The 27,299-nt window shown below is 45.3% G+C and overlaps 1 protein-coding gene across 13 annotated transcripts in view; it reads left to right on the top strand.

The window, feature by feature from the left end:
* The window catches only part of HMBOX1 (homeobox containing 1), a 158,702-nt gene that overhangs the window by 87,623 nt on the left and 43,780 nt on the right, over positions 1-27,299 (top strand). For all 13 annotated transcript variants that reach the window (XR_001369105.4, XM_025190995.3, XM_006135576.4 and 10 more), the window contains 4 exons: positions 369-848; positions 2,167-2,252; positions 11,596-11,706; positions 23,316-23,469. Coding sequence is in view for 12 of the 13 variants with exons in the window: in XM_025190995.3 (XP_025046780.1) it covers positions 369-848; positions 2,167-2,252; positions 11,596-11,706; positions 23,316-23,469 (831 nt within the window). In the remaining variant the exon portion in view is untranslated. The remainder of the gene's footprint in view (positions 1-368; positions 849-2,166; positions 2,253-11,595; positions 11,707-23,315; positions 23,470-27,299) is intronic.

The raw sequence follows: 27,299 nt of genomic DNA, 5'->3' as shown, positions 1-27,299 counted from the left end.
GTCCTCATTCTATAAGGCATGTTTATGGAAGGTGAAGAGGGAGGCTGGGAACAGGAAGAAAGCCAAAAGGCACATTGGGAGGGATCTGAAGTAAGAGAGAGGTATTATCTGGAAACTTCTGGTAAAAGAGAAATTTCCACAGCAGATGACAATCCTGAAGTTAATGGGAGATTTGCCACTGAGTTCAAGGGATGAAGGATTCCGCCCATTGGCCCTGCTTCTCTCATGTATGTGATTTAAGCTGGTATAAATGAGGCCAGAATCAGGTTTTTTGTCTTCTTTTAAGTGCTGTGCTGCGGTGCTATACATGCCCCATAGTGAGCTTTTGCACTAAACCGTTTGCTTTCACATTTCACCTTTATTTTTAGTCTGCTGGAAACCATGTCTCACTACACAGATGAACCCAGATTTACTATAGAGCAGATAGACCTGCTTCAGCGCCTAAGACGTACTGGGATGACCAGACACGAAATCCTCCATGCCTTGGAAACCTTGGACCGTCTTGACCAAGAACATAGTGACAAGTTTGGAAGAAGGTCTAGCTATGGAGGTGGTTCCTATGGCAACAATACCAACAACGTCGCAGCATCTTCTTCTACAGCCACGGCTTCCACGCAGACCCAGCATTCTGGGATGTCCCCGTCGCCTAGCAACAGTTACGACACCTCCCCACAGCCTTGCACTACTAATCAGAATGGGAGGGAGAGTAACGAGAGGTTGTCGGCATTCAATGGCAAGATGTCACCCACCCGCTATCCACTTGCAAACAGCTTGGCTCAGAGGTCGTATAGTTTTGAAGCCTCTGAAGAGGACTTGGACGTAGATGACAAAGTGGAAGAATTGATGAGGTTAGTAAAACGTGTAGATGGTTCAGTAAATCAGCCGAATGAGCCCTCGGAGAAGAATTTGCACCTGGGCGGGGGCTACTTTTGTGAGGGTGAGGGGTGCCTTAGATAATTATCCCTTTGCCTCCCATTGGCCACCCTTCTCTTCAAAGCTCTGTGCAAATTCATCCTGTGCTACAGCACAGATCCCTCTTCAGTTTTTATTTTTTTCCAAATCCTGGATTGACTTCTTTATCTCAGGGCACTGTTTCCATCTTACCACATTCGCATACCGTGGAACATCCCTCCTCTTCCATGAGATTCTCCACCACTGGCCCAGGTCAATGCAACACCGTCTCTTTCCCAATGTTGTATGGGGCGGGGGAAGGGCTCTGTTGATGCCTTCTGGAAGGACTTGCGATATATTGTGTCTTATCTGCCTTGTTTATCTAGTAAGCTCCTTGGGGCAGGACTACCTCTGTTTGTGCCTTATGGAGTGCCAAGAGTGGCAATACTGAAATAAAACTAATTATGAAAAGACAGGTCTCATCTTTGGAAAGCTTAAAGTAAAAATCAGTGGTCTTCCTTTTTCCCATTAAGGGGCTTCTTCCTTGTTAGGCAGGTTACCCCTCCCCTATAGCAATATGGGAAAGCGTGGGTGGGTGTTACCCTAATGTTTAAAATCCACAATCTTAATAGTGTATAAGATGAGAGATGGAAGATTGGTTCCAGCAAGAGGCTGAATGAGCAGTGAAATTATTTTCCTTTTAGCATAATTATTCAGTCACTTCTTTGAACCTTCTCTCCACACTTTTTAAAAATAATAAACTAGGGCTATAATGATTACTGGTGTTCTTTCCTCCCGCACCGCACTTTTGGGGAGAAGGGAGATTGTTAGGGCAGAGGTTGCAAACTCTCTTCCTTCCTTCAGCTCCGTTGTTTGAAATGTTGGAGAGGACTTGTCGATATCCTCATTTGTGTAGCTAACCATGCAGACTCCACTATCTTTTATTTTTTATGCTTCGTTTTACGACTGAGTTTTAATGCGGGTATGAGAGATTTATTCGTGCCTGTGTAATGAAACTTTGTACATTCCATATGGCTGCCCTACACCTAGGATGAATTATATAGGCTATGAGTCATCCATCCGCCTGCTAAAATGCTTTGATCAAACATGATACTCATTAAAAGAAGTGTCCACTGGTGAGCTATTTTGACTGTTTTTTCCTCTCAGAGCAGAGGCCCCCACCCCTGAAGGAAAGGAAATAAAACCATTTTACATCTTCAGAGTTCCCTTTGGTCTGTCTGTCTCTCTTGTTTTTTATTCTTTTTGTTTTGGTAGGAGGGACAGTAGCGTGATAAAGGAGGAAATCAAAGCCTTTCTTGCCAATCGGAGGATTTCCCAAGCAGTTGTTGCACAGGTAACAGGTAAGAGCTTGAAGAGCCTTTTATTCATTTTGGGTCCTGTGTCTAGCCACCGGCTGCTAGGGCTGGTGCAGAGGTTGGAATATTGCTTCGCTTTCTGCATTGCAGTGCAGATCTGTCAGCTTAGTCATGCTAATGTATGCCTTTGATTTAAGACCCATTGTCCCGCACTTCATGGAACTTCCCCGGTGAATCACTTTTTCATGTGCGTGTGTGTGGCTTGTGCTAGCAAATTTATTTTCCAGCAATGCAATAAGCGCAGTTCCTATCTCAAAGCTAACTCACTTTTCTTTCATTCTGAAGTTACCCTATTACATGTGGCAAATGGATGTACACAAATATGTATCTGGGAATGGGCCCACAGCTCGCAGCGACACACTTAGCAGCCTGATTATGAGAACTTGTCCACAAATAGTAATGAAAGGCAGACATGAGGGAGTGGCCATGTTAATGCTAACCTTGTCTCAAAGGGAGAAAGTACCAGATTTCTCCCTCTTTCCTTCTTTTTCTCCATTCACATTAGGGATGAATGAGCTACTTAAACCTTCACACAACACTCTAGTTCCAAAGCACTGAACGAACATGGATGAATTCTTATGCTTCCTACTCTGCAGGGAGGTTTAAGTGGCTGGACCAAGGTCAGACAGAGAGTTGGTGGCAGAATTGAGAATACAGCCAGGGAAAAAACCTGACCTTTTGGTGCCTTGTACCTGACCACCATGTACCTGACCTTTATTTAGTTGTTTTTTAGACCCACACCTGAATCGCAGTCTTGAACTAGTCAGATAATTAAGAAAGCAAATGTGACTAGAAGTGCCAAGCTCTTGGGAGAAGAGCAATTCCAGAAAATTGCCTTCTAGGAAATGATCCTGCACTGATGGGAAAATGGCCTGGATGGTGTTTTAGGTCTTCCATCTGTGCCCCCTGGAAGGAGACAGGAAATCAAATCTGGGGCAGTGTGCCACCTCTTCCAGGGTACCCTCTTTCAATTTACAGCGGCAGATGCTGGGAACAAAGCAAGACTCGTTCTTTAGAGCTTTTTAAAATTAGGGTCATTCCTGACCCTCTTACTATAACTCCTAATCTGACCAAAAAGACTATCTCTTCCCGAAAGCTTTACCTGCAGGTGTTGCCCATTAGTTAGGCCTTGAAAGCAAATGCTAGTTTTGACAGTGTCCTTCCGTGCTACTGAAGGACATGGCTTCAGGATTCCAGGTGTAAACTTTTAACTCCCCTTTCTCCCCTAAAATGCATACTACAGGAGGGTTGGGAGGGACGAGCGCCTGGTAGCTAAAGTGTATGTGCCATTTTCAAATCGTGGATCTTGAACGAGATTTCCAGCTTGTGTCAGCTAGCAGAACTGGTGTAAATTGATCCTTCTACTTGTCAGCAACAGGCCCCGGTGTTTTTTCTTCTCCATCTCTTCACATAATTTTACCGTTTGTGATGCAAGAGCCTTTGCTGCCAGTTAGGACTATTTTTCCGAATCCTTCCAGTCCCTGTGAACTCTCCTCTGAGGATCTCTTTTTCCCTTGCCTGATCTTACCTCCTTGGCTGCTGTTTGTAAAACCTCACAAGTCTAGACTCCAGGTCTGGACAGCAGCTATGCTGCTGACATCTTTGAGATGACACTCAGCAGCAGCTGTAGCTAACTTGTGCTCTGTGGTCCAACAACTTGCTGGGAACACGGACCATGGGAAGTTCTGCCTCAAGGACTCTGACAAACAGCAGACTCATGATTCGTCATTAGCTCCCCAACCAATACAGACATAAAGAGGATTCCAGGAAGTGTCTAGGCAACAGTGTGGATCTTCTGGTTAGTTCCCATAACTGTTTCTGCTCCCTGCTCTGACCTTGTCTTGTCCTGGCCTTGGTCTCCTTAACTGCAGCCTGAAACTTCACTAGGATGTGACCTTTGGTATCGACCCTGCCCTAGAATCTTACTACAAATTCCTCCACCTCTCCCAGCCTCAGACTTGCTCTGATTCTTGGTCCCAACTTCCCTTGTTTAACGTTTGTGAAGTGTCTTGGGATAGAGTTCATACAAAAGGCACCATACACAAAAATACACCATCATAAAGGTTTGTTTTCTGTGCATCTGCAGTAGCAAGCTATGACTTTTCCTTTTTATTTTTCCATTGCGGATAAGGGGGATGGTGGGGAAGAAAGGGAGAGAAAAAAAATATATAGTAGTACCTGAAGTTTGAAGTCCATGGTTAAGGTAGCACAATGTAGGCCTATACCCCTATTTAGGGGTTGTTGCTTTTTTAATGACCAGACAATTTCAAAGTGATCAAATAATAAAACTGAGGTCGAGTAGTAAACGAGGAAGGCACACAAGGAAGTATTCTGTTGTGTGAGAAAACAGAGTTAAAAATGGCCAAGGAAGTTATGAAATGGTGCCTAGAAAATAAAGAAATGCTTGATAAGGAGCAAAACCCAGCAGAACATTTACTTGCTCTTACACTGAACACAGAAGCTGCTTTTTATAGAAACTTTCTTTAATGGCTTCTGTAATAAGATAAACAAGAAGCTCTTGGGTTGGGAGCTGTATAAATAATCTTCTACTGATAAGAGGAATGACAGTATAAACAGGAGCTAATAATAGTTCCTGCTGAATTTCCCATCTTGCTGTTTGGAGCTCCTTTAACATAGTTGCAGCTTTATTCCCTTCAAGGATAGGGAGTGAGATGTGGGGAGTGAGATGCCAAGTCCCCGTTAACAACAACAGAGAGTGACACGGCTTAATCTGTTGTGATAAGCACAGCCCTGACCCAAGTGGTTACAGAAACCAAAGCAGCGTATCTCAAACTGGGAATCCCAACCCATAAAGGGGTCACAAGATGATTGGGGGGTGGCATGCAAGAGCAGTGTCTGCTGGCCAGGTGCCCAGCTCTGAAGGCAACACTGCTGCCATCAGCAGCCCAGTAAGTGGAGGGTCATCATGGCCTGAAATATTTTCTCGGGGGTTCAGCAAAGAAATAAGTTTGAGATCTCCTCCAGTATAGCAATGAGTGTTCTTCGCTCTGACTAAAGGAAGCTGCCTTGTTTAGGACTATAATGTAAGGTTTGAATTTGTTTTTTTTAGTGGCTAGGGGCAGAGTTTAAGTGTAGGGTTATGAAACCTAACACCTGTGCTATGTACATGTTTAACGGGGGCCATGAAAGTATCTAAGCACCTAACAGATGGTGAGGCAAGGTGCTGCTAATATCCCCATTGTAGCTGGGGAACTGTAGGACAGGGATTAAGTAACTTACCCACAGTCCCATAGGAAATCCGTGGCAGAGCAGGGACTTGAACCTAGGTCTCCTCGCCACCCAGCCGTCCTCTCTCTTAGGACATCAGTTCATTTATTTCAAAAATATATTATGAAAAGGGTTTTTCTAGCATGGCTTTTGTCAACAGGCATTCTGTTCGTTCTACTTGCCTATGGCTTATCTGACCCAGCTAGACTCTCTTGACTATTTGCATCAGGGGTGGGCAAATTTGGCTTGAGGGCCACATGTCTGTATGAAAATTGTAAGAAGGGCAATGAGTGCTCACAAAACAGGGATGTAGGAGGAGGGGAGGGCTATGGGGGGGTCAGAAATGAGGAGCTCAGGGTGTGAGAGGGTGCTCTGGGCTGGGATCCAGGGGTTTTGAGGGTGGGAGGGGGCTCTTGGATGGTGCAGAGGATTGGGGTGCATGGTGGGGTGGGCTCTGACTAAGGATGCAGACTCGGGGGCTGGAAATGAGGGGTTTGTGGTGCAGGAGGGTGCTCTGGGTTGAGATGGAGGGATCTGGCGGGCTTGGAGCGGGGAGGAGGCTCCAGATGGGCGTACAGACATTGGGGTGGCGTTGGGAATGAGAGGTTTGGGGTGCAGGAAGGTGTGCCAGACTGGGATTGAAGGGTTTGTAGAGCAATAAGATGGGACACTGGAGGGAGGGGTTCAGGGGTGCAGGATTCAGGTGGCACTTACCTGAAGTGGCTCCTTGAACCAGCCGTCCTTCCTCCCCCGGCACTCACTGTCCCGTTTGCAGGCGCCACCTCCTCCACCCCTGTGGCCACAGTCCCCAGCCAGAGGGAGCATCAGAGCTAGTGCTTAGGGCAGGAGCAGCATGCGGCGGCCCCGGTCAACCCTGCTCCCTGGCTGAGGCACCAGAGTGGGGCATGCTCTGAACCAGCAGGCGAATGGGGGCTGGATTCAAAGGTCCAAGGGGCTGTAGTTTGCGCACTCCAATTTAGATGATAAACTCTTGAAAACAGACCCATCTCTTAGGGTACGTACAGCACCATGCACGAATCATCAACATCCACTCAGTTTTGGGAAGCCAAACGTGGCAGCACTGAACAGCGCACAAGCTAAACCAAGCATAAAGACAAAGAAACTGACTAGGGTAGTTCCATTGTCCACGCCGAGTGGAATGGAAAAGACATTGGCCAGCATCAGTGGGTAAGAAATGGGTTTTTTAAATATTTGGTGTTGATGGCGACACAAGGGAGGATTTATTTTAACATGCTTTTGATCTTTGCACCTTTCCTGCAAACAAACCTTGCACCCGATCCAAGTTGATTGATGTTCCTTGGAGGCATATGGGGTGTGTCTAAACTACACGGCTCCATCGACAGAGCCATGTAAGTTAGGCAGGACGGCAAAGGGAAATGAAATGGCAATTTAAATAATTGCCGCTTCATTTAAATCAAAATGTTCGCTGCCTGTGAAATGAGGCTTACAGGATCTGCCGATGAAGGGTTCTGGGGTTGGCAGATCCCCGGCTAGACTGCCGCGCTGTGCTGACAAACAGCTGATCTGCACAGCGCTGCGGCCATTTTGATTTAAACGACGCTGCGATTATTCAAATCGCCGCTTCATTTCTCTTTTTCGAGTAAACTAATCTACATGGCTCTGTCGACAGAGCCATGTAGTTTAGACGTACCCATGGTGTACGAATTCAAGACTCATTATTACAAAGACAGTAAGGGCATAATCAGTTAATTTTGCCTCCCCATCCAATGCTTGATTTGTGCCAGAGCTGAGCACTGGCACCTCTGGGCTTGCTGTGTCACTGATGAAAGTTTAAAAAAAAATAGTTTGAGCCTCAGCAACATACTGCTTAAACCCTGACACCTTTTTCGGTTCAAAAAGGAACATTTTTTGAAAAAATACACATTTCAGCGGCAGAGGATGACTGCGCCTACCTGTGAGAGGAAGAGACAAAACGGTTATGGGGGGGGGGTGCATATGAGCAGTAGCATTCAGGGTTGTGAGCAGATATGTACTGAACACACCAGAGGAGCAAGTCTCTCTGCCTGCCTTCTCTTGCATTGGTTTTTGCTGCCTTTTTGCCATGTGGGAGGGAAAATTGCTCCCCAAACATCTGCTTGAGGGGTGTGGCCCAAAGAGCAGTGCAATCTGGGGAAGAATGTCTGGGTTGCCATCAGCTTTGAACAGGATCCTGCCATTAGCAATGTGTCTGGGAAAAGACCTGGCAGAAAGAAAGGTTGGCGACAAAGTGGGAGCGTGGAGAGGTGCAGGAAGGAGGCAGAATTGCAGGTGATTGACAAATATTCATTAAAATGTCAAACTTATCAGAATTTGCAATGTCTCTGTTGTGACTTTCTCTCCTCTCCCTCCCCCCTGCATTTTCCATGGCAAAGCGAGGTGCCCTCATAATGTACTCCTGGCTTCTTGTTGGCCCGGAGAACAAAGGAGCAAGGTCTTTCTCGTGATCCATTGGTCAGTCTGAGAGTCTATTTTTTTCTTCCAGCGAGCTGGATTTTAAATACTCCAGTTAATTAGCTTTGTGAATTTGCCTTTGGCAGCAGTTTTTTCATGCCGGCGTGATTTCCTGAAGTAGCAGGATTGGAAGTGATGTCACTGGATGGTACGGCTGTTCAATTGAGAAGCATCCCTTTCCCTGTGCTCTGGGGAGTCCACTGTAGAAAACCAAATTTGTAGGAACTAGAAATGGTATCACAATCATATCATCTGGAATAAATTGCCAAGGGAGGTGGTGGAATCTCCCTCTCTGGAGATATTTAAGAACAGGTTAGATAGACATCTGTCAGGGATGGTGTAGACAGAGCTTGGTCCTGCCTTGAGGGTGGGAGGCTGGACTCGATGACCTCTCGAGGTCCCTTCCAGTCCTATTATTCTATGATTCTATGATTCTATCTTTTAAATTATTTGTTTAGCTTTTTTGCTATTAGGACGTCATCAGAAATAAATAACAGGAGGATAAGTGGTGGATAAGGACCTACATTGGGACTAAAAAGATCTAGATTCTGTTCCTTGCTCTGTCACTGACTTTGTGTGTTATGTTGGGCAAGTCACACGTTCCCTGCCTCAGTGTCCCAATTGTAAAATGAGTATAAGAATACTTGTCTAGTTAGGCTACAAATAGGCTCCTTTGAGACAGGAACCATCTCTTGCTTTGTGAGTATGCACAGCATTGAGCCAAACAATAAAAATTGACAAGTCAAATTTGTGTATTTCACAGAGGAAATAATTTCCAGTAACCTTAATTAGCATTTCAGAAATACAGAATATTATTTAATTGTCATTAGCATCCAAAATTTGCTAGCATTTTTCTAAGAGTGGAAATTACAATACTTACCCCAGATAGCATCCAATCTAATTGGACAGAATCAGGTGAAGCATCAGGGAGGAAAGTGATCACAAGCTGTTTGACAGCAATGTGGTAGAAAAAGGGCAACCAGTGGAGAACTCCAAAACTGATCAAACCATTGAGCAAGGAGGACGATATTAGCAGCTGCATTTTGTATGGGCTGCAGATGGAATGGATGTGGGTGTTGGGGAAACCACAGAGACTTGTGGTTATTTAACCGGTTAACTGAGGGCTGGTGCACAGCAGCTGGGGTCCTGCAGTGGGGGTTGCTGTAGGCAGGGGCCCTGCAGTCAGGGTCCTGCCAGCCAGCCCACTGCAGGCAGGAGGCTGCTCCAGCCATGGGCAGGCAGGTGGAGTGTTGATCCTGTGCCATGGGCGGGCAGGGGGTTACTTCAGCCTGGCTAACCCAGCCCCATCGTAGGCGGCGAGGGGGTTGCTTCAGTCGGCCTGGCCCTTTGGTAAGCATACGGGTAAGGTTTACTGGGTAACCAGTTCGCCTTTTACATCCCTAGTGGACAGACAAGGCGCGGATTCTCCACCGGAGTGATTCCCTGGAGTTAGTGTATTGATATGGACGCGATACAACCCACAACATTCTGCAGTGCAGGACCTGGGACGCTGTAGTCAAGCTAAGGAATATTGTGCTGGAACCTGCAGCTGTGTGCATAGAATGTGTAGGAGAGCACCGTTTCACTCAGTGCATGTCAGGATCCAGCCCAAAGCTCTGTTTTACAGAAGGAGATTGACTGCTGAGTGGTGTACCAAGGCCCCCAATGAGTGGGGTTGGAAATGGAACCTTGACATCTTCGCGCTCACTCTAGTGCTACAGCCACTCGTCTGGGGTACCGCTAGTGCATAGGATGCACTGGTGTATGAGGTGGTTGGAATCTGCATCATTTTGTACAAAACAAGTGTCAAAAGTTGCCAATGCAGCCTCTCGGGCAAAGCACAGCTGCTCCCAATGCATTATTACAAAAATATGTTCTGGGTCAGTGACTGTAGAACCCAGCCCTTTGCTTTTATATCCTACTTTGTTACCAAAGAGCTAGCCAGACAATATTTTTTATTATGCAATTAAAAGCAGGCCACAGTGCCTAGAAGCCAGGTAATAAACGAATGCTACTCTCACCCATTAACAGACAAAACTCATCTGCTGAGAAACTACATCTCAGGGGCTAAGCACTTAAGGTCGAATCCACTGTGCTCAAAAAGTAGCCTGGTACACTCAGTGATGGAGCACTGGGGGACATGGGTTGCAGAACCAGGTTCCTTTACTGAGCACATGCTTCTAGTTGACATGATTTCAACGCTAAGTGGGATTGCCTCAGCTGTTTGCACCAATTTTGATCTCTGGGGTGGAGGCAGTCCCTGGAAGAGGTTGGTTGGGAATACAAAACGGGTATACAATGAGAGCACACCATCTTGCCTGCAGCAAGCCTATCTGGATACGCTTCAAATTCTCTTCCACCTCCTTGCAGGAGGATTTCTCCTGAACACAGATGAGCTCCTGTTTAAAAAAAACAAAACCCAACACTTTTTTCCTGCAGGGCAAGTGAAACTTTAGTAGCTTCACAAGTACATATCATGTAACTATGATTTTTGGAGTTGACCAGTTTGGCTCCCCTGAGATATTTGAATTATTCGGAAATGTTATTAGCATCTTTGTTTAACTCAAAAATACATGAACTTCATGGGGGAGCCGATACATCTGAAGAAGTGGGCTGTGCCCACGAAAGCTCATGATACCATCTACATGTTTTGTTAGTCTCTAAAGTGTTGTTTTTTAAGTTTATCAAAAATACATGTTAGGGAAAACTCCCTTCTTAGAAAAAGTGTAAAACTCCAGGGGGCTATTCCCAGTGAGTTAAATGTGATCATGAAATCTCAAGATGGGAGAGGTAGGAGAAAAGCAAACTTCATGTTGTGCGTTATGACTAAAACAGATGTTGGCACAGGTGGTATTTAGCAATATATTGTTATTGTGAGACCTCCTCGAACTGGAATTCTCTTTTTTTCCACTCCAACTCATCTGAGGAAGTGTGTTGTGCCCATGAAAGCGCATGATACTCTCTATATTTTTGTTAGTCTCTAAGGTGCCACAGGACTCCTTGCTGTTTTGAATTCCCAATAGAGTTTGTATGTTGTTAATCCTTTTTAATGGCTGAACAGCTTTTTTGAGAATGCACCCTGGGCCTTGACAGTTCTTTTGCTCCCTCTGTTAGTCCTCTGCTTCAGGCATTTCAACACTGAATTAAATAAGTTCTTGGAACAGCTTGTGGTGATCTTGAGCGATTCTCATCCTAGTGGGTTTTGAGACCAGATTCTTTACTTGTGAAACTGGTTAGTTTGGGGTTTTCTCCTCATTAATTTCTCCTTCGCTGTTACGGATGGAAGGTTGACACTGAGCTTGCATTCCACTTCACTCTGGAAAAAAAAAAAAAAAGTCAGCTTCTGGGAAATTTTCTCCACTTACTATTTTTATCTAAGTCTGATTTCAGTTTCTCTTGAGAAGATGGAACTTTTGACCTTTAGGTCATAGGGTCTAATCCAACCCAGGTGGAAGCTGTTTATCATCTGACAGCTGGGTTTGGTTTGTTTCTGGCTTGTGAGATATGACTTAGTAGGTGAATGACTTCATTTTCTGTTAGACTAATATCTATATAACTGCAGTAAATGGGTACCTTTCACTAGCACTGAATCCATTCAAAATTTAAGTTCTCTCTTTCTTTCTTGTAGGTATCAGCCAGAGCCGGATCTCTCATTGGTTGTTGCAGCAGGGGTCAGACCTGAGTGAACAGAAGAAAAGGGCGTTTTACAGATGGTACCAGCTTGAGAAGACAAACCCTGGTAAACAAAACAAGCTGAGCTTTTATTTCAGAAATAAACCCTGAGTCAGGTTTGTGAGTTGCACTGATCATTTACTTCACCTTGGCGTACTGAAGCATCTTCCAAGAGGTGACATCCCATAACAGAGTTACTTTCTGGAGAGGGGGAGGAATGGGGCTAAGCCTAACTGGGGCTAGAACTGCTTCTAAGCGTAAACTCTTGGTTGTACCAAGTGACCCAAAGTTCTGCCTCTCCAGCAATTCAGCCCTGACCTGTTTCTTTGTTGCTTGGCTCATTTTCACACTGAAATATATACTCTGTGTTGGAGGAGTGATCAGCTGGGTTTAAATTTGCAGCCAGCCTCTCAGGCCAGGTCTACACTAGACCCGGAAGCTTGGCTAAAAGGTATGCAACTCCAGCTACATTAAATACGTAGAATACTCGCAAAAGCAGGAGTACCGGATGTTGGTGGGAGTGCCCTCTGAGTTTGATTTAGCAAGTCTTAACTAGACACGCTAAATCGAACTCTGGAAGATTGGTCGCAGCACTGGTGATTTTCCATTTAGTGTAGACAAGGCCTCAGCATAAATAAAAGATCAGATTTGTTGGACCAAGAGAAGGGAGCTTAAAACATGCCATGGCATTGGACATAGCTGTGCCATATAAACTAACAGGAAACTTAAGAACCTGATCCAGAGCCCCTAAAAAATCAAGGGCAGTCTATCAATAGACTTTCATGTGTTTTGGATCATGCCTTGAACCTGTGGCTGTGATGTTAGTGTCAAGATTTGTCTTGCAAAGCCTACCTGCTTCTCTGAAAAGTTAAAATAGAGTTCAGGTATAAAGGGGAAATAAAGTTCTCCAGTGCTCTAATGAAGGTGTAGAAAATCACAGAAATAAGGACAGAACGTTTCCTCTGAAGTTACCATCTAGTCTGTCGCTTTGCAGGATTCTTCCTCAACCCAGGCTCCCATTACTGCATTAGTGCCCGTCACTGACCATTTTCCTGATATTCAGCCTCAGTTTTTCTTTGTTTATTCTGAGGTGTGGTTTTGCATGCTGTGTTCCATCTTTCTTCTCTTTGATATGTAATTGACTTAGAGGAAATCAAAGCTTGGAGTCTGCCTATTGCGGACTTTGCTCCAAAGGTCTGAGGCCACATCTTCACTAGACAGAAAATTGACGCTGCCGCGATCAATCTTCCGGAGATCAATTTAGTGAGTCTAGTTAAGATTCACTAAATCAAACTCAGAGAGCACCCCATCAGTGGCACACACTCCTGCTTTTGCAAGGAGTAAGGGAAGCCAATGGGAGTCTTTGTTCCCATCCGCCTCCCACTGTGGGGATGGCAGGGAAACTTTAAACAGGATATGTCAACTGCAGCTACGCAATTAACGTAGCTGGTGTTGTATATCTTGATTCAACGTTCCCTTTTAGTGTAGACCTGGCCTGAGTCCTGTTAAGTAAAACTCCATTTTAAGGTTTTGAAAACCATTGCTGTGTGTATGTGAACTGCACATAAAGAGGCTTCATATGTTAGTTGGCCCAGGAATATTTTAATTTAAGGTCAGCTCAGTTCAGAACACACTTCTGAGTTTTGCCTTTCTCTCAAGCATCGGAAATTGCTGTTTTAAAGCATGAATGTGGCTACAGGACGGAGGTGCTGAGAGGTTGCCGAAATCCGGAGGAACACCAGTTTTACAATCTCCCTGCTGACGTTGCAGTTCGCACTCTCTAAAAATCTGTAAGCTTAGGGGAACAAGTTTTAGCATCAGCTACCTTCAGAACCTCAGGTTCTACCCCATGGAATAGTTCCCAGCAATTCCACTTCAACAGAAGGCATGGCCCAAAACTTGACAAGAGAACTGGAGCTTTTGGAAAAACAGGGTATGGCCTCTCCTAACGATTGAAACTGCTGCTTAGATTTGTTTCCTATAACCTCATAGGTCCTTCTGCAACAGTATTTCCTGGGATTGTTTGTGAGCTAGCATTCTGGGCCACGGTAAGAGAGTCCTTGTTAAACTCATCCATGACACCTTCTTCCCCCCACATCTTCCTGTGTGTCTTGTCATGCCTCAGAAGTGATTTCTGATGAGAACGTAACAATTGGAATCAAAAAGAATGGATGTTAAACTCTAACGCTCTACCTCTCTGTCAGACGGGCAGTGGGGTTGTCTGGCTTTTGGTTTTGTTTTGTATTGGCATGGGAGAGATTTTCTTGAACAGCTGCTGACTGGAGTTTTTTAATTTTGTGTTATTCGTATGGGTCCTTACACAGCCTTTTCAAGTACTGTAAAGACAAAGTGACACTTACTTATGCCAAGGGACTGTCTTGATGCCATTAAATCCCCTTTAGGACCAACAGACCATTCAGTTCACTTAGACTCAGGAGAACCCTTTTGGTTTGGCTGTTTGAATTTTCTACTGGGGATATATATCTATATACACGCACACACACGTATTTAGGGCAGTCTGCTGCTTTGAACTATTGCCATGCAACCAATTGTATTGCTGGCCAGCCAATGAATAATGAATATATCTTTGTTAAGTGCTGATGTCATACAGACAGAGAGAGAGATGGTTCCTGCCCGTCGTACATTGTGCTTGGTGCTGTACGGCCATTCCTTTTTCCAAAGAACTGACACAAATTAAATCATCAGCATGCTTTGTTTCGTCTGTTTTTCTTCTTCCTGTCTCTCCTGCAATGCTAGCAACTTTACCCTTTTCCCTTCTGTGGCTTATTTACTCCCCCTCCCAAGCTGTGTCCCACTGGGAAATGGGACTACTGGGGTGACAGGTGGGACTCATTGCTGCAGCGTCTCCTGCAGATTGTCCCCTTCGTGCGCTGGAGCACCCTCTACTTTTACCTACCTCACTGCCTGCAGCACGCCAGAACCACGTCTCTCCCAGACCGCAGCACCCCTCTCCCTGAGTACTGCCTCTGGCGATGCTCACGGTCTGGGTTCATCCCCTTTGGGGAGCCAGCTCTCTCCCCCCAGCCCCAATCCCACACCTCACCTCAGTGATTCTTGCCATGTCTCTCCAGGGCAAGCTGCAGTCTGAATTGGCCACTCTCATCAGTGGCAAGGGGGTGGGACCCGCTGCCTGTTTCTCCCCTGACTGCCTTGTGCAGCCTTAGCACCTCGTCAATTCCCTTTGTGAGGGCCTGACCCAAGTGTTACACAGGCTGAAACCCTGCTGGCTCTCTGGCCTCCCCCAGCACTGCTCTGTCCATGGTACCACAGAGCTAGAGACAGTGAGTTCTTCCTCCAGACATGGAGACACTAAACTCCCTCTACCCAGCAGCCCTTTTTACAGAACCTAGCCTAGCCCTGATTGGCTGCCTTCTGCTTCTTTCTGATTGGCTGCCGCCACAGCACTCTCCAAGGCTAGGTCTACATTACAGCTTTTTCCGATTTTTTTCGGAAGAGGCTTTTCTGAAATTTGTCCCATTTGCACTGGGCCAAATTTTGGAAAATCCCCTTCTTTCGGAAGATCCCTTCTTCGTCATGGAATGAGGAAGACAGGGCTTCCGAAAGAGCGCATTTGCACAAAAAAAAGCAGAAGAGCAAACGTGTTCCCTGGATGCAGCGGTGTTTTTCCAGGATAACTCTGGTATCCTGGAAAAAACCCCACAGTGTAGATGTACCCTAAGGGCTGTTTTAACCCCTTATTTTCCAGTTCAGGGCAACCACCCCATCACATTGGGCATGCAATCTATTCTCTCTTTTCCGTTTAATTCTTATTTTGGGAAATTTCTGTCTACAGCAATGGTGGGCAATAATTTTTAATGGGGGGGCCATGCCAAGATTTTGGAAAGTGGTCGAGAGCCGCGCTCTTCTAGGATATTAAAGGAGGAAGTGTGGGATCTGGGATGGAGGTTGGGTGCAGAAGGGAGCGTGAGGTAAGGGACTGGGGTACAGAAGGGAGAATGGGGTCTGGGAGGGAGTTACGACCTAGGGCAGGGGACTGGGATGCAGGATTTTGGGATATGACCTAGGGTAAGAGTGGGTTGTGATCTGGGGCCAGAGATTGCGGGGCCAGAACTGGGAGGGGGTATGGGTGCGGGAGGGGGCAGAGGGCTGGGAAAGGGAGGGGCTCGTGTGCCAGAGGCAGGCTCTGGCTGGGAGGCACTTACAGCAGAAACCTGAGGCAGACTGTCTGCTGCAGGCTGCTTGCTGCTTCATGTGGCTCTGCTCCGGGGGGCAGGGGAGGCAGAGGCATAGCAAGAGACTGGGCACAAGCTGGGAGTCAGCTGTTCCGGCTCATGCCTGGTCCCGGATGCTGTACCTCTGCTTTTTAAATGTATTAAGAGCTCACGCCCAGTCCCAGTCCCCCCAGCTGCGCTTCTTATTTTTAAAATGTATTAAGAACCTGGCAGCTCTTAATACATTTAAAAGCAGAGATGCAGCATTTGGGACCGGGAGGGAGCCAGGAACCAGCTGATTCCCAGCTCACATCCAGTCTCCCCGCTGCGCCTATGCCTTTTAAATGTACTAAGAGCCTGGCAGTTCTTACTACATTTAAAAGGCAGAGCCACAGCAGGGTTAGCTCACGGGGCCAAGAGCTAACCCCGCTGTGGCTCTGCAATTTTCCCCCGTATCGATTAATCGAGTAGTCGATGGAAATTCCATCAACTGCTCAATTAGGTGATTACACACAATGTAATCTCTGGGCACTACAGTAAGATAGAGACTAAAAAGAAATATAAATACAACCCAAAATAAAGAGTTTTTAAATTCTTTTCAGTTACATAACAGTGTTACATGGATGGATTATGCTTTAAATCCCCCACATACAGTCCTACAAATACAGCAATTTTGTATTCTAGAGCTTTAGAATAACAAGATTTTGTAATATTTGCTGCTATTAATGCACGTGCAGGCTCAGCTCCTCCAAAGCTTTTGTTGATTCCTAGCTTTGTCTGGCCTTCGGCATATGCTCTTTCTGTTGGGTTTTTCCCCATGGATAGATAGTCTCTACACCTTTCTAGCGTCTTGGCTTGTCACCGTTGTTCAGATAATCTCAGGTAACAAGCTAGTGTGTTATGAAAGAAAACTAGTTCTGGGAAATGTTTTAACTCTCATGCAATAATAGATCTGTATTGTTCCTACTGTTGATAATAATGATCAATGATTTTCTGAAGGACAGGCATGGGAGTTAATGATAATGCTGCAAAACTGATTTTGTGTGCTAGCATTTGTGGTTTTCTTTCTGGAAGCAGTAGCGGAGGAGGGTGAAGGGAGATTTTGGATAAGGAAATAATCAGTGCAAAATTGAAGTTCTTTCATTAGCAGTGACACTTTTTTTTATTTTGATGGGGTATTTTGGGGGCAAGTACCGTGTCTGTTTTGTTTGGTGCTTCATAAATATATTTTGAGCCAACTTTAAGCATTACTGCCTCACTGAAGTCTTGCATTGATCTAACAAATCTTCCCATGCTCATGTTTTAAAATAAAGAAAGTAATTAAGGTTGGCTTGATTAGTTTGGTTGGGAGCAGGGGGCAACGTGAGACGTTCATGGCTGAGTAACTTTGGCACCTTCTCTCGGGGCTGTGACAGAGCCAGGCAGACTGTAGAAATGATGTGTTAAGACTACAATGTGGAGTGCTGACTGCCCAGATTTAATTTTTTTTTCCTGCCAATAAATCAATAGGAAGACAGTAACAGTCATGTTGGACAAAGCTGTGTGTGGCCTGGCTAAAGAGAGAAGCAGCTGTCTGCTAGTGATGTAAGAGTTTAATGGGTTAACCATTAAGCATCAGCTTATCCATTTCCATTATGGTTAAATTTCCGCAGCGCATCCAGCACCCCAGAAGTGGAGTCGGAAGCCACCCCACAGCCAGTTCCCTGGGAGCTGCGGGGGCATTCCTCCCCATCCTTCCCTCCCTAGTCCCACCCAGCCATAGATCCCCCAAAATGGTTAACCATATAGCCACTAGGACTTTTAACGGTTCCACAGTTATTGTTTTTAAACCTTTTTCACTGCCCTACTGTCAGCAGCATAGAGCATCTTCCATCATTTTAATGCTGAGGGAGCCCTTGCCTGGTTCTAAAAGAAAAGCTTATGAAAAAGTAAGATCCTGGGTACTCCAGAAGATGGGCATTGGGATGAGGGAGATATGATTGTTCTTCTATAGCGCATCAAGTGTGCTAAGCATTTCACAGAAAACATCCCTGCACTCAGGAGCTTGTACCTTAATGACGGGCTTGTCTGTAAACCTGCAGGGAGTCTTTCATTGTCTAGGTGTGTTGTTAAAATCTAGCCCAGCTCAGAAATGACCAAAAGTTGTCATGGGATAAGAGGTCAGTGACCTGTGAAATGAGATGGGTTTAGTGCAGGTCCCAATGAGCCTGTGGTGTCAGGGTGAAATTTACAGGAGGTCGGAACAGATTATCCAATTGTGCTTTCTGGTTTTAAACGCTGTGACAAGTGGACATGGTCCCAACCCCCCAAGAGTTCACTGTCTAAGAACAGACACACAAGAAGATGGAAATTGAGGAAAGGAAGTACAAATATACGTGGTAACCTAGCTGGCAATTTCAGCACAGAGTCCAAGCGCTGAAGAGGCCATGGAGACTGATTTCTCTGAGACCTAGATGTGATCCTTATGTGGGCAAAGTCCCATCTGGCATTGGATGCGGACAGGAGATGCTAGTCCTGTGTGCTCTAAGAACAGAGCAATCCCACGCTTTACCCCACACAGTGTATCCCCTTCACATACAGGGTGTGTCTAAACTACATCCCTCTGTCGGCAGGGAGATGTAAATTAGACACATCGAAAGTGCAAATGAAGGCTGGGATTTAAATATCCCACACTTCGTTTGCATAATGGTAGCCGCCACTTTTTTTCAAAATGGGGCTTTTGGAAAAAAAAAAAACCCAGCAGTTTAGACGGGGCATTTTCGACAGAAATGTCCCATTTCGAAAGATCCTGTACTCCTCCAAAAAATGAGTACAGGATCTAAACTGCTGGGTTTTTTTCCAAAAGCCCTGTTTTGAAAAAAAGCGGCAGCTGCCATTATGCAAGTGAAGCGTGGAATATTTAAATCCTGGCTTCATTTGCACTTTTGATGTGTCTAATTTACATCCCTCTGCCGACAGAGGAGTGTAGTTTAGACACACCCACAGAGTGCCTCCCCTTTTGCCATATACCAAGGCACAGTTCTCAGAGCTTTTACTTAATTATGTCCTAACTTTGTGGATGTTCTCAGCCAAAACCATAGTCATATCGCTCTTAAAAATCTGGTGATTTTAGGGCCGGATCTTGTGAGCTGCCATAAATCACGTCAGAGACCATGCCAGCAGAGCTCATGCTGACCAGCACTGCCCTTAGCATCGGTTGGGATCCAAGCACCTGATGCTCCTATAGGTTTTTCCTTGTGGTGGATCTCATGGGCATGGCTTGAGGTGGTGGCCTGTGTTCACCCCAGTTCTCAAGCCTTTTCTCCAGCACCTGCTAACTTCATGATGCAGCTGTTTACTGATATTTCCCCGAGAGAAAAGAGTGAATCGACCCACCAAGACAATCTCTCCTGCTTCCCCACCCCCAGTAAAAGCATTTTATACTCAACTAGCAGGCTGTGCCCCCGGCTCGCTACACTCGCCTGCACCCCTCTCTCTGGCCTTTCATTGTCATGGCCAGAGAGTCTGAAAGTGGGATGATGCCATTCTGTCGCCTGGCAGGAAAAACTTTTTTATATATATATAGAGAGAAGGAAATGTATCAGTGCTTAATTTACAGGGAAGCAGATTTATGCTGTAAAGAAAAGTGCATTTTTTCTTTTTACCTAAGAAACATTTTAGACACACTAATTTGCTCTGATTGCTCTGCAGCTGTTACCTTGACGCTAAGCATCACTGAAATTCCTTCTTTCAGTTTTATCTGATTTCTGAGAGAGTCGTGCTAACAAATTGCCTGCTTATGAGTAGATGGAGACAGCCTCGGCTCTTAGCTCCTAGTCATGGGGAGGTTTGTTGACAGGCGCCTGGGGGGAGGGCGGAGCTAGCATTTCTGCGCTCTCGCTCACCCCGTAATTTTGTAGTTGAAGGGCTGTCAATCAGATATTTTCTGAAGGATTAGAATGCCCCGATTTGCGTGCAGACATGGGTAAAAGTTTGCCAACCGCCCACTTTGAAAATGATGGGGCAACCAATTGGTATTTAACAGGGTAAAATATTTTGTATAGCAATCAACGAAAGCGTAGAGCAGCCATGAGCAACCGAGGCTAGTGAGGTAGGTCGCGTGAGCGGCCTCCTTCATCCCAGCGGGCTGCGAGATTGTGGTAGGCGCTGAAACTGATGAGCGGCGGACTTGGGGAAGCTGCAGAGCAGAGCAGCTGGGGTGCTGCCGGGTTGGTCCCGCAGTGCCGCCCCTCACCCCCCTGATCGGCAATAACTACTGTAATCTGGGGGGTGGGAAGCCCACTCCCCTCCCGGAAACTCTTGGCGGCGGCGCTGGGCTGAGCGCAGCCACAACGGGGCAAGTTCGGGGACTTAGCTCTCTCCTCTGTTGCCGTTTGCAGGCCGGCAGCTGGGTTTCCCCAGCTGGCCTGTCGCCAGTGGCTGCCTGGGGCTTTCCCACCTTCCTGCAAAACAGCAGAGGGTTCGCCCCTCGCCGTTCCCTGCCCACCCCCTGGATGCAGTGCAGGTCCCGGCAGACCCATCACAGCCCCCCGCCGGAGTACCTCCCGATACTCCGGCATATCCGATAATCTGGCACCACCTAGGTCCCACGGTGCTGGATTATTGGAAGTCTACTGTATCTTGGAAGGACCTCCCTGGTTGGGAAGTGGCATTGTATGGGGGAAAAGTGTAGAGTCAAATGAAGTAAAAATGTTAAATGAACCAAACTGAACCATAGAACCTCTATAGAGAGGAATTCCATGCTTGAATAAGAATATAGTAGAAGGGAGATGCTATTGACATCTGACCAGGATGCTGCTAGTGACTGTGAGATGCTTAGGGAGATTAGAGAGGATATAAAAATAAAATTAAAAAATAATCTAATAACGATGGGGAATTTCAGCTATCCACATGTTGATCTGGTGCATGTCACCTCAGGACAGGATGCAGAAACCAACTTTTGTAGCTTAAATGTCTGCTTCTTTCAGCAGCTAGTCCTAGAATCCTCAAGAGGAGAGCCCATTTTTGATTTAGTCCTAAGAGGTAAATATAGTTGAATGGCTTGATAATAATTATCATAACATAATCAAATTTAACATCCCAGCTGTAGGGAAACACCAAAGCAGTCCACTGTGATAACGTTTAATTTCAGAAACGGGAACTGCACACAAATGAGGAAGTTAGTTGCATAGAAATTTAAAAGTACAGTGCCAAAAGTGAAATTCTTGCAAGCTGCATGGAAACTTTTCAAAAACACCCTAATAAAGACCCACATTTTATGTGAACCCCAAATTAAAAAATACAAAGAACCAAAAATGTACCACTGGGGATAGATTACAAAGTAAAAGAAGTTAGTGGCAAAAAGGCATCCTTGGAAGTTAAGTCTTATTGAGGGAAATAGAAGGGAGCATGAAGTCTGGCAAGTCAAGTGTAAAATATAGTTAGAAAGGCCAAAAAAGAACAGCTAGACAAAGATTCAAAAAGTTACAGCAAAAAAAAAAAAAAAAAAAAAAAAAAAAGTTAAGATAATCAGAAGAAAGAAGCCTGCTAAATAATGAACGGGACTCCTGAATAATTGAGATTCTAAAGGTGCACTCAAGGGGGAGAAGGCCAACACTGTGGAGAAACTAAATACATTCTTTGCATCGGTCTTCATGGCTGAAGATGTGGGGGAGATTCCCCAACCCTGACCCATTCCTCTTAGAAGAAAATCTGAGCAACTGTCCCAGACTGAGGAGTTGTCAGAGACTGTTTTGGAACAAATTGATAAATAAAACAGTAATAAGTCACCAGGAGCAGATGGTATTCACCCAAGAGTTCTGAAGGAAGTCAAATGTGAAATTGCAGAACTACTAACTGTGGGATGCAAGTTATCGCTTAAATCAGCTTTTGATTATTTGGAGGATAGCTAAACAGACACCAGTTTTTTTAAAAGGCTCCAGAGACAATCTCAGCAATTTCGGGGTGATAAGCCTAACTGCAGTACCAGGCAAGTTAGTTGAAATTATAATAAGGAACAGAATTATCAGATACATCTATGAACATGATTAGTTGGGGAAGAGTCAGCATGGAAATTGTGCCTCGTCAATCTACTAGAATTATTTGAGGAGAGTTAAGAAGCACACAGACAAGGGGGATCCTGTGGATATTAGTGTATTTAGATTTTCAGAAAGCCTTTGACAAGGTCCCTCACCCAGTGTTCTTAAGCAAAGTAAACTGTCTGATAAGAGGGAAGGTGGCTAAAGACAGGAATCAAAAGGTACCAATAAATGGTCCATTTTCAGAATGGAGAGAGGTAACTAGTGGTGTCCCTCAGGGATCTCTCCTGAAACCAGCACCGTTCAACATATTCATAAATGATCTAATCTAGAGAAAGGGGTAAATGGTGAGGTGGAAAAATTTGCAGACGAAAGCTACTCAGGATAATTAAGTTCCAGGAAGACTATGAAGTGTTACAAAAATACCTTACAAGACTGGTGAGTGAGCAACAGAATTGCAGATATAATTGAATGTTCATAAATGCAAAGTAATGCACATTGGAAAACATAATCCCAACGATACATATAAAAAGATGGGGTCTAAATTAGCTGTTACCACTCAAGCAAGAGATGTTGGAGCTATGGTGGATACTTCTCTGATTAGGGATCTGGAATTGCTACCATATGAGGAGCAATTTATAAGACTGACTTTTCAGTTTGGAAAAGAGATGGCTAAGGAGATATGCCAGAGGTCAATAAAATGTACTGGTGCGGAGGAAGGAAGTATTCATTTCTCATAACACAAGAACTAGGGGCCACCCAATGAAATTAATAGACACCATGAAACAAACAAAAGGAAGTATTTCCTCACACAATGCTTAGTCAGCCCTTTGCCAGAAGGTGTTGTGAGCCCTTTTACTATAACAGGGTTCAAAAAAGAACTAGATAAGTTCAAGTAAGATTGATCCATCCATGGCTATTAGTCAAGATGAGCAGGGATGGTGTCCCTAGGCCTGGAGCTGGGAGTGGGTGGTGGGTTGGATTACTTGATGATTGCATGTTTTGTTCATTCCCTCTGATGCACCTGGTATTGGCCGCTGTCAGCAGACAGGACATTGGGCTAGATGGTCCTTTGATCTGACCTAGTCTGGCCGTTCTTATGTTCATGACAGAAGAACAAGGAGCAACGCTGGAATGGATCCCAACTGAGCCTAGCTCAGACGTTCTGTACAAAGCTGATCATCTTGATGAGGGGAAATTGGCTCTTTTGAAGCAGGTATAACGAAGACTCCATGCTTGATCCTCTGACGTATGCCAGTTTAACTCCATTGCTTTCAGCAGTGTAACTCCTGATTCTTGCCTGTTTGGGGATGCATTTAGACCTATGTGTCTTTAATGTGTGTGTGTTCAGTGTTTTATCTTTGGTGTGAATGGCTTCACCGGTCAGTTGTTTCTTTGTTAGCAGGGCTGAGAAGAGAAGCAAGATTTCCAGTCCAGCAGGAAACCATTTGTATTCTTGTTTTTAGGGGCTACGTTAAGTATGAGGCCTGCTCCAGTCCCAGTAGAAGAGCCAGAATGGAGACAGACACCTCCCCCCGTCACAGCTACCTCTGGGACTTTCAGACTACGGCGAGGCAGTCGGTTCACATGGAGAAAGGAGTGCCTGGCAGTTATGGAAAGGTAGGTATCTCCTTAAGCTAATCCAGATGCTGTCTAGATGGGAATCTGAATGATCTTTGCTTTCTGGTGGGCAGCTCTTTCCATTTTGCAGATTGTACCTCAAACAGACAAACCGCCTGTTTCATGCTGGCCTTTGTACAGCCCCATGTCCAATTGGCAGAGTGGTAGAAGAGACATTAGACATTTCCTGCCCAGAAACCTGTTCTCGCCCTGGAGGTTGGTGGGAACAGAACAGAGCAAGCTAGATTCATTTAAATACATAAGCAGAGTAGCAAGTGGTTGTTAGAACTCCCAGCTCATCAACCTTGCAGAAATGAAGCACTTTCCTAGTGAAGTCTGCCTGCTGTCGGCATGCTTTGCCTGCTCCCTTCAGAATCTCTCTCTGGTGTCTAAACTGGCAGCTGGGAACAACCCGGAGATCATGTCGGGGTAAGTGTGTATTCCTTGTAAAGGCTCAATTGCCAGGAAACAGTTTTTCCTCCATTCAGTTTTCTCTCAGCTTTGGTGCAAGGGGAGCATCTGACATCAAGTTAGTTCCTGGTAATGGATTTGGCTATGAGCAACCCGTGTTGACAGCCAAAGGCAAACTGGAAACTCTGTCTAGCAACAGGCCCAACCCTTCACGAGAAGATCTGCAGCTAGGCCACCTAACATCCTGCAAATGTTGCAGGGTTGAGCAAGTCCCTGTGTATCCAAGCTGTCTGCTGTCTAGCATGTGGGCTGTGGTGTTTAGTATTTTCCTGCTGGACGTGTTCTAGATCACAGGGAAGAGAAAGGTCATGTAAACAATCAAATATTAAAACAACCCAGAATCGTATGCTGTAAGCAGAAGAGATTACGTAGGCATGAAAGTGGAAATTGTAGCTGCAGGTGCTTTTCATGCCATGTTCCAGCCCATCACCGGGGACTAGAAAAGGATACAAGTGGTCCAGAGATGTTGCAGTAATGAGCAACATGGCTCATTTACATAAAGGCTGCTGAAATGCCTGATGGTTTGGCCGTTCCTTCAGTTAGGAAGGGACAGTTTTCTGAATTAGAAAAACAAGCCAATTTTAAGATTTTAATGATCAGTAATCACCTTGTGCAGTAGGAAGTGGATATAATCACTTGGTCTTATTTTCATTGTGTTTTTCCTCCTTCCGCACCTTCCTGCCATTGTTTGCCATACTCATTCATGGCAGTATGTCTCACTGTAAGCTCTTTGGGGCAGGGATTGTCTTTTGCTACGTGTTTGTACGGTGTCTACTGCAATGGAGCAGTGATCCTTACTCTAGGGCCTGCTGCAACGCAGCATGAGGTTTTGTAAACAAATGTTAATCTCTGATGTGTCGATACATTGCCTAAAGCGAGGGAGCCACCCAAGGAGGAGTTCAGAGCTGTTGCGTGGAATGTACATTTGCATGTTACTATAGTCTCAGACCCACCAATGTTATGACTCATACTACATGCTTGCATAACCAAGTTTCCTAGTGACTTGCCAAAGCTGATCACCGCTGGAAACAGAAAGGAATTTTTCTGCTTCTGTTCGTAGCGCATAATTCTGCACAGTGCTCTAGTTGAATTACGCTGGTGCTTTGCCTCTTCATCTCAAGGATTTGGCTGCTAATGGAGGCAGTTTACCCAACTCAATCGTCCAAAGGGTTTTCCTTACCCAGTTAGTCCTCACAACTCCCAGCAATTCTGATATGCACTCATGGAGAACACCAACGTGCTGTTGATGTGTCCAATTAAGTGCTTACTGGCTGTTTTTTAAGTGGGTGGTGCAGACTCTTCTTAAAAGATTTTAGCTTTTCATGTGATATTTGTAAGAACATTTCAGTGCGGGGTTTGTTCTCCTATACACTCTTTGCTATGTCTAGACTACATCCCTCTTTCAAAAGAGGGATGTAAATTAAATCGAAATTGCAAACGAAGCCGGGATTTAGATTTCCCGCTCTTCATTTGCATAATGGTGGCCACGCATTCTTTCGAAAAATGGCTTTTTCAAAGTGAAACCACCGTCTAGACGTGGTTCTTTTGGAAAAAAACCCCACCCTTTTTCAAAAGAACCATAATGCCTGAAAAAATTAGGTTTACAGGTTCTTTCAAAAAAAGGGTAGTTTTTTTTTAAAGAACTGTGTCTAGACGGTAGTTTCACTTTCGAAAAGCCCTTTTTCGAAAGAATGCGCGGCTGCCATTATGCAAATGAAGCACAGGAAATTCAAATCCTGTCGTCTTTTGCATTTTCGTTCTGCCTAATTTACGTCCCTCTGTCGAAAGAGGGATGTAGTCTAGACATGTCCCTAGTGACCCATGGTGTTTCCTCAACCAAATGCGTCACCTGCATTTCCCCCGGAATGACAGTCGGGCATCTCTTCTGTACAGTTAGGCTATGACTACACTGCAGATCTATCCCAGAATAGCTATCCACGTCTTTTGAGTGCGCCCATTATTTTGAAATATAACAGGCTCACCATTCCAACATCCTTGTAAACCTCGTTCCACAAGGATTAAGGAATGTTTTGGGATAGCAGTTTGTTTAGAAATTTGGCCCTGGGTAGACAGCACCAAATTAAGAAATAAGCTATTTCTAAATGAACTCGAAATAAGCTACACAATTTGCATAGCTCAAATTGCGTAGCTTATTTCGAGCTAAGTGTAGATGCACCCTTACTGAGGGCGGGCTGGCTGGCTTGTGTGCCAAAGGCAGATGTGTCTGCCATAGTATTGTTAAATTATGAGGATCGACTAACATGCCATGTTTATCAATTTCATGCAAACACACCCAGAACTGTCCTTCCCTCACCACTTTTGTTTGTGGTTGTTCCTGTGCGTAAAAAAGGATCCTGCAATCACATGTTTGGTACCACTGCTGCACCACTCAGGATGAAACTCTGAAACTGCTTAAGGAATATCTGTGATGGTTTCGGTTGACAGTGTTGTTGGGTTTAGCTGTAATTCTTATGGATTTAAACTTGGTCTCAAACTGGCGTATGTGAGATCACAATCAGGCCCTATGTGTGCTTATGTGTGCCTATATATAGTGTATGTGTATCAAAGGGACTAATGAGTATATTCTGGATTTCCAGAACGCTGCTTGTGGTTTCTTGTAATTCAATTCGTCCGTCTTTACCGTTTTTTGGAATTTCTCCCAGGACAGTTTATTAGTTGTTAGGCTCGAGTTTCGGACAATAGATTTGGAAGGTCTTCCTTTCTTTTTTTTTCTCTCCCCCCCCCCCCCTTTCTGAATATTGATACTCTGAAGGTCAAGAGGAGCAATAATTCCGGAAAGCGAAGGTCTATATTTAACTGCAAACGAGTGTGGCTCAGACAACTGCAATGTGAGCTCCCTTGCACTGCCTTGCCAGTGAGATCAACCTTGACCTGCAGGGAACGTTCTCTTCTCCAGCCTGCTGCTCGTGAAATATGCTGAGTTTTATGGGTGTGGCATAGTTCACCCTCGATTGGGAACAGAGCTAAAGTTATAGACATTGCTTCGCTTGGAACCTGAGGTGTGAAGCTCGAAAGTAAGGATGTAAAATCCTGGTTAATCAGTTAACTGGTTAAATGCTAGGTTTAGCCAGTTAACTGATTAAGCCTGGGATCCCAGCGGGGGACTGCTCCAACCCAGCCCCCCAGCTATGGGAAGCTGCCACTGACAGCCCCCCAGCTGCGCGGGGGCGGCTGCTGTCTGCTCCCAGCCCCCTGCATGGGGGAGCTGGCAGCAAGAGCCGATAGCCCCACACATGGAGCGCGGGGGCCAGCTTCTGACCCCCACATGGGGCTGGAGCAGCCCTCTATCCACTGCAAGCAGTGAGTAGGTACCAGTTAACCAGGGGGCTGCTCCGGTA

This window comes from Pelodiscus sinensis, chromosome 3 (genome assembly GCF_052426305.1).
Source record: "Pelodiscus sinensis isolate ZL-2025 chromosome 3, ASM5242630v1, whole genome shotgun sequence".
NCBI lineage: Eukaryota > Metazoa > Chordata > Testudines > Trionychidae > Pelodiscus > Pelodiscus sinensis.
This window is presented reverse-complemented; position numbering and strand designations above follow the sequence as displayed.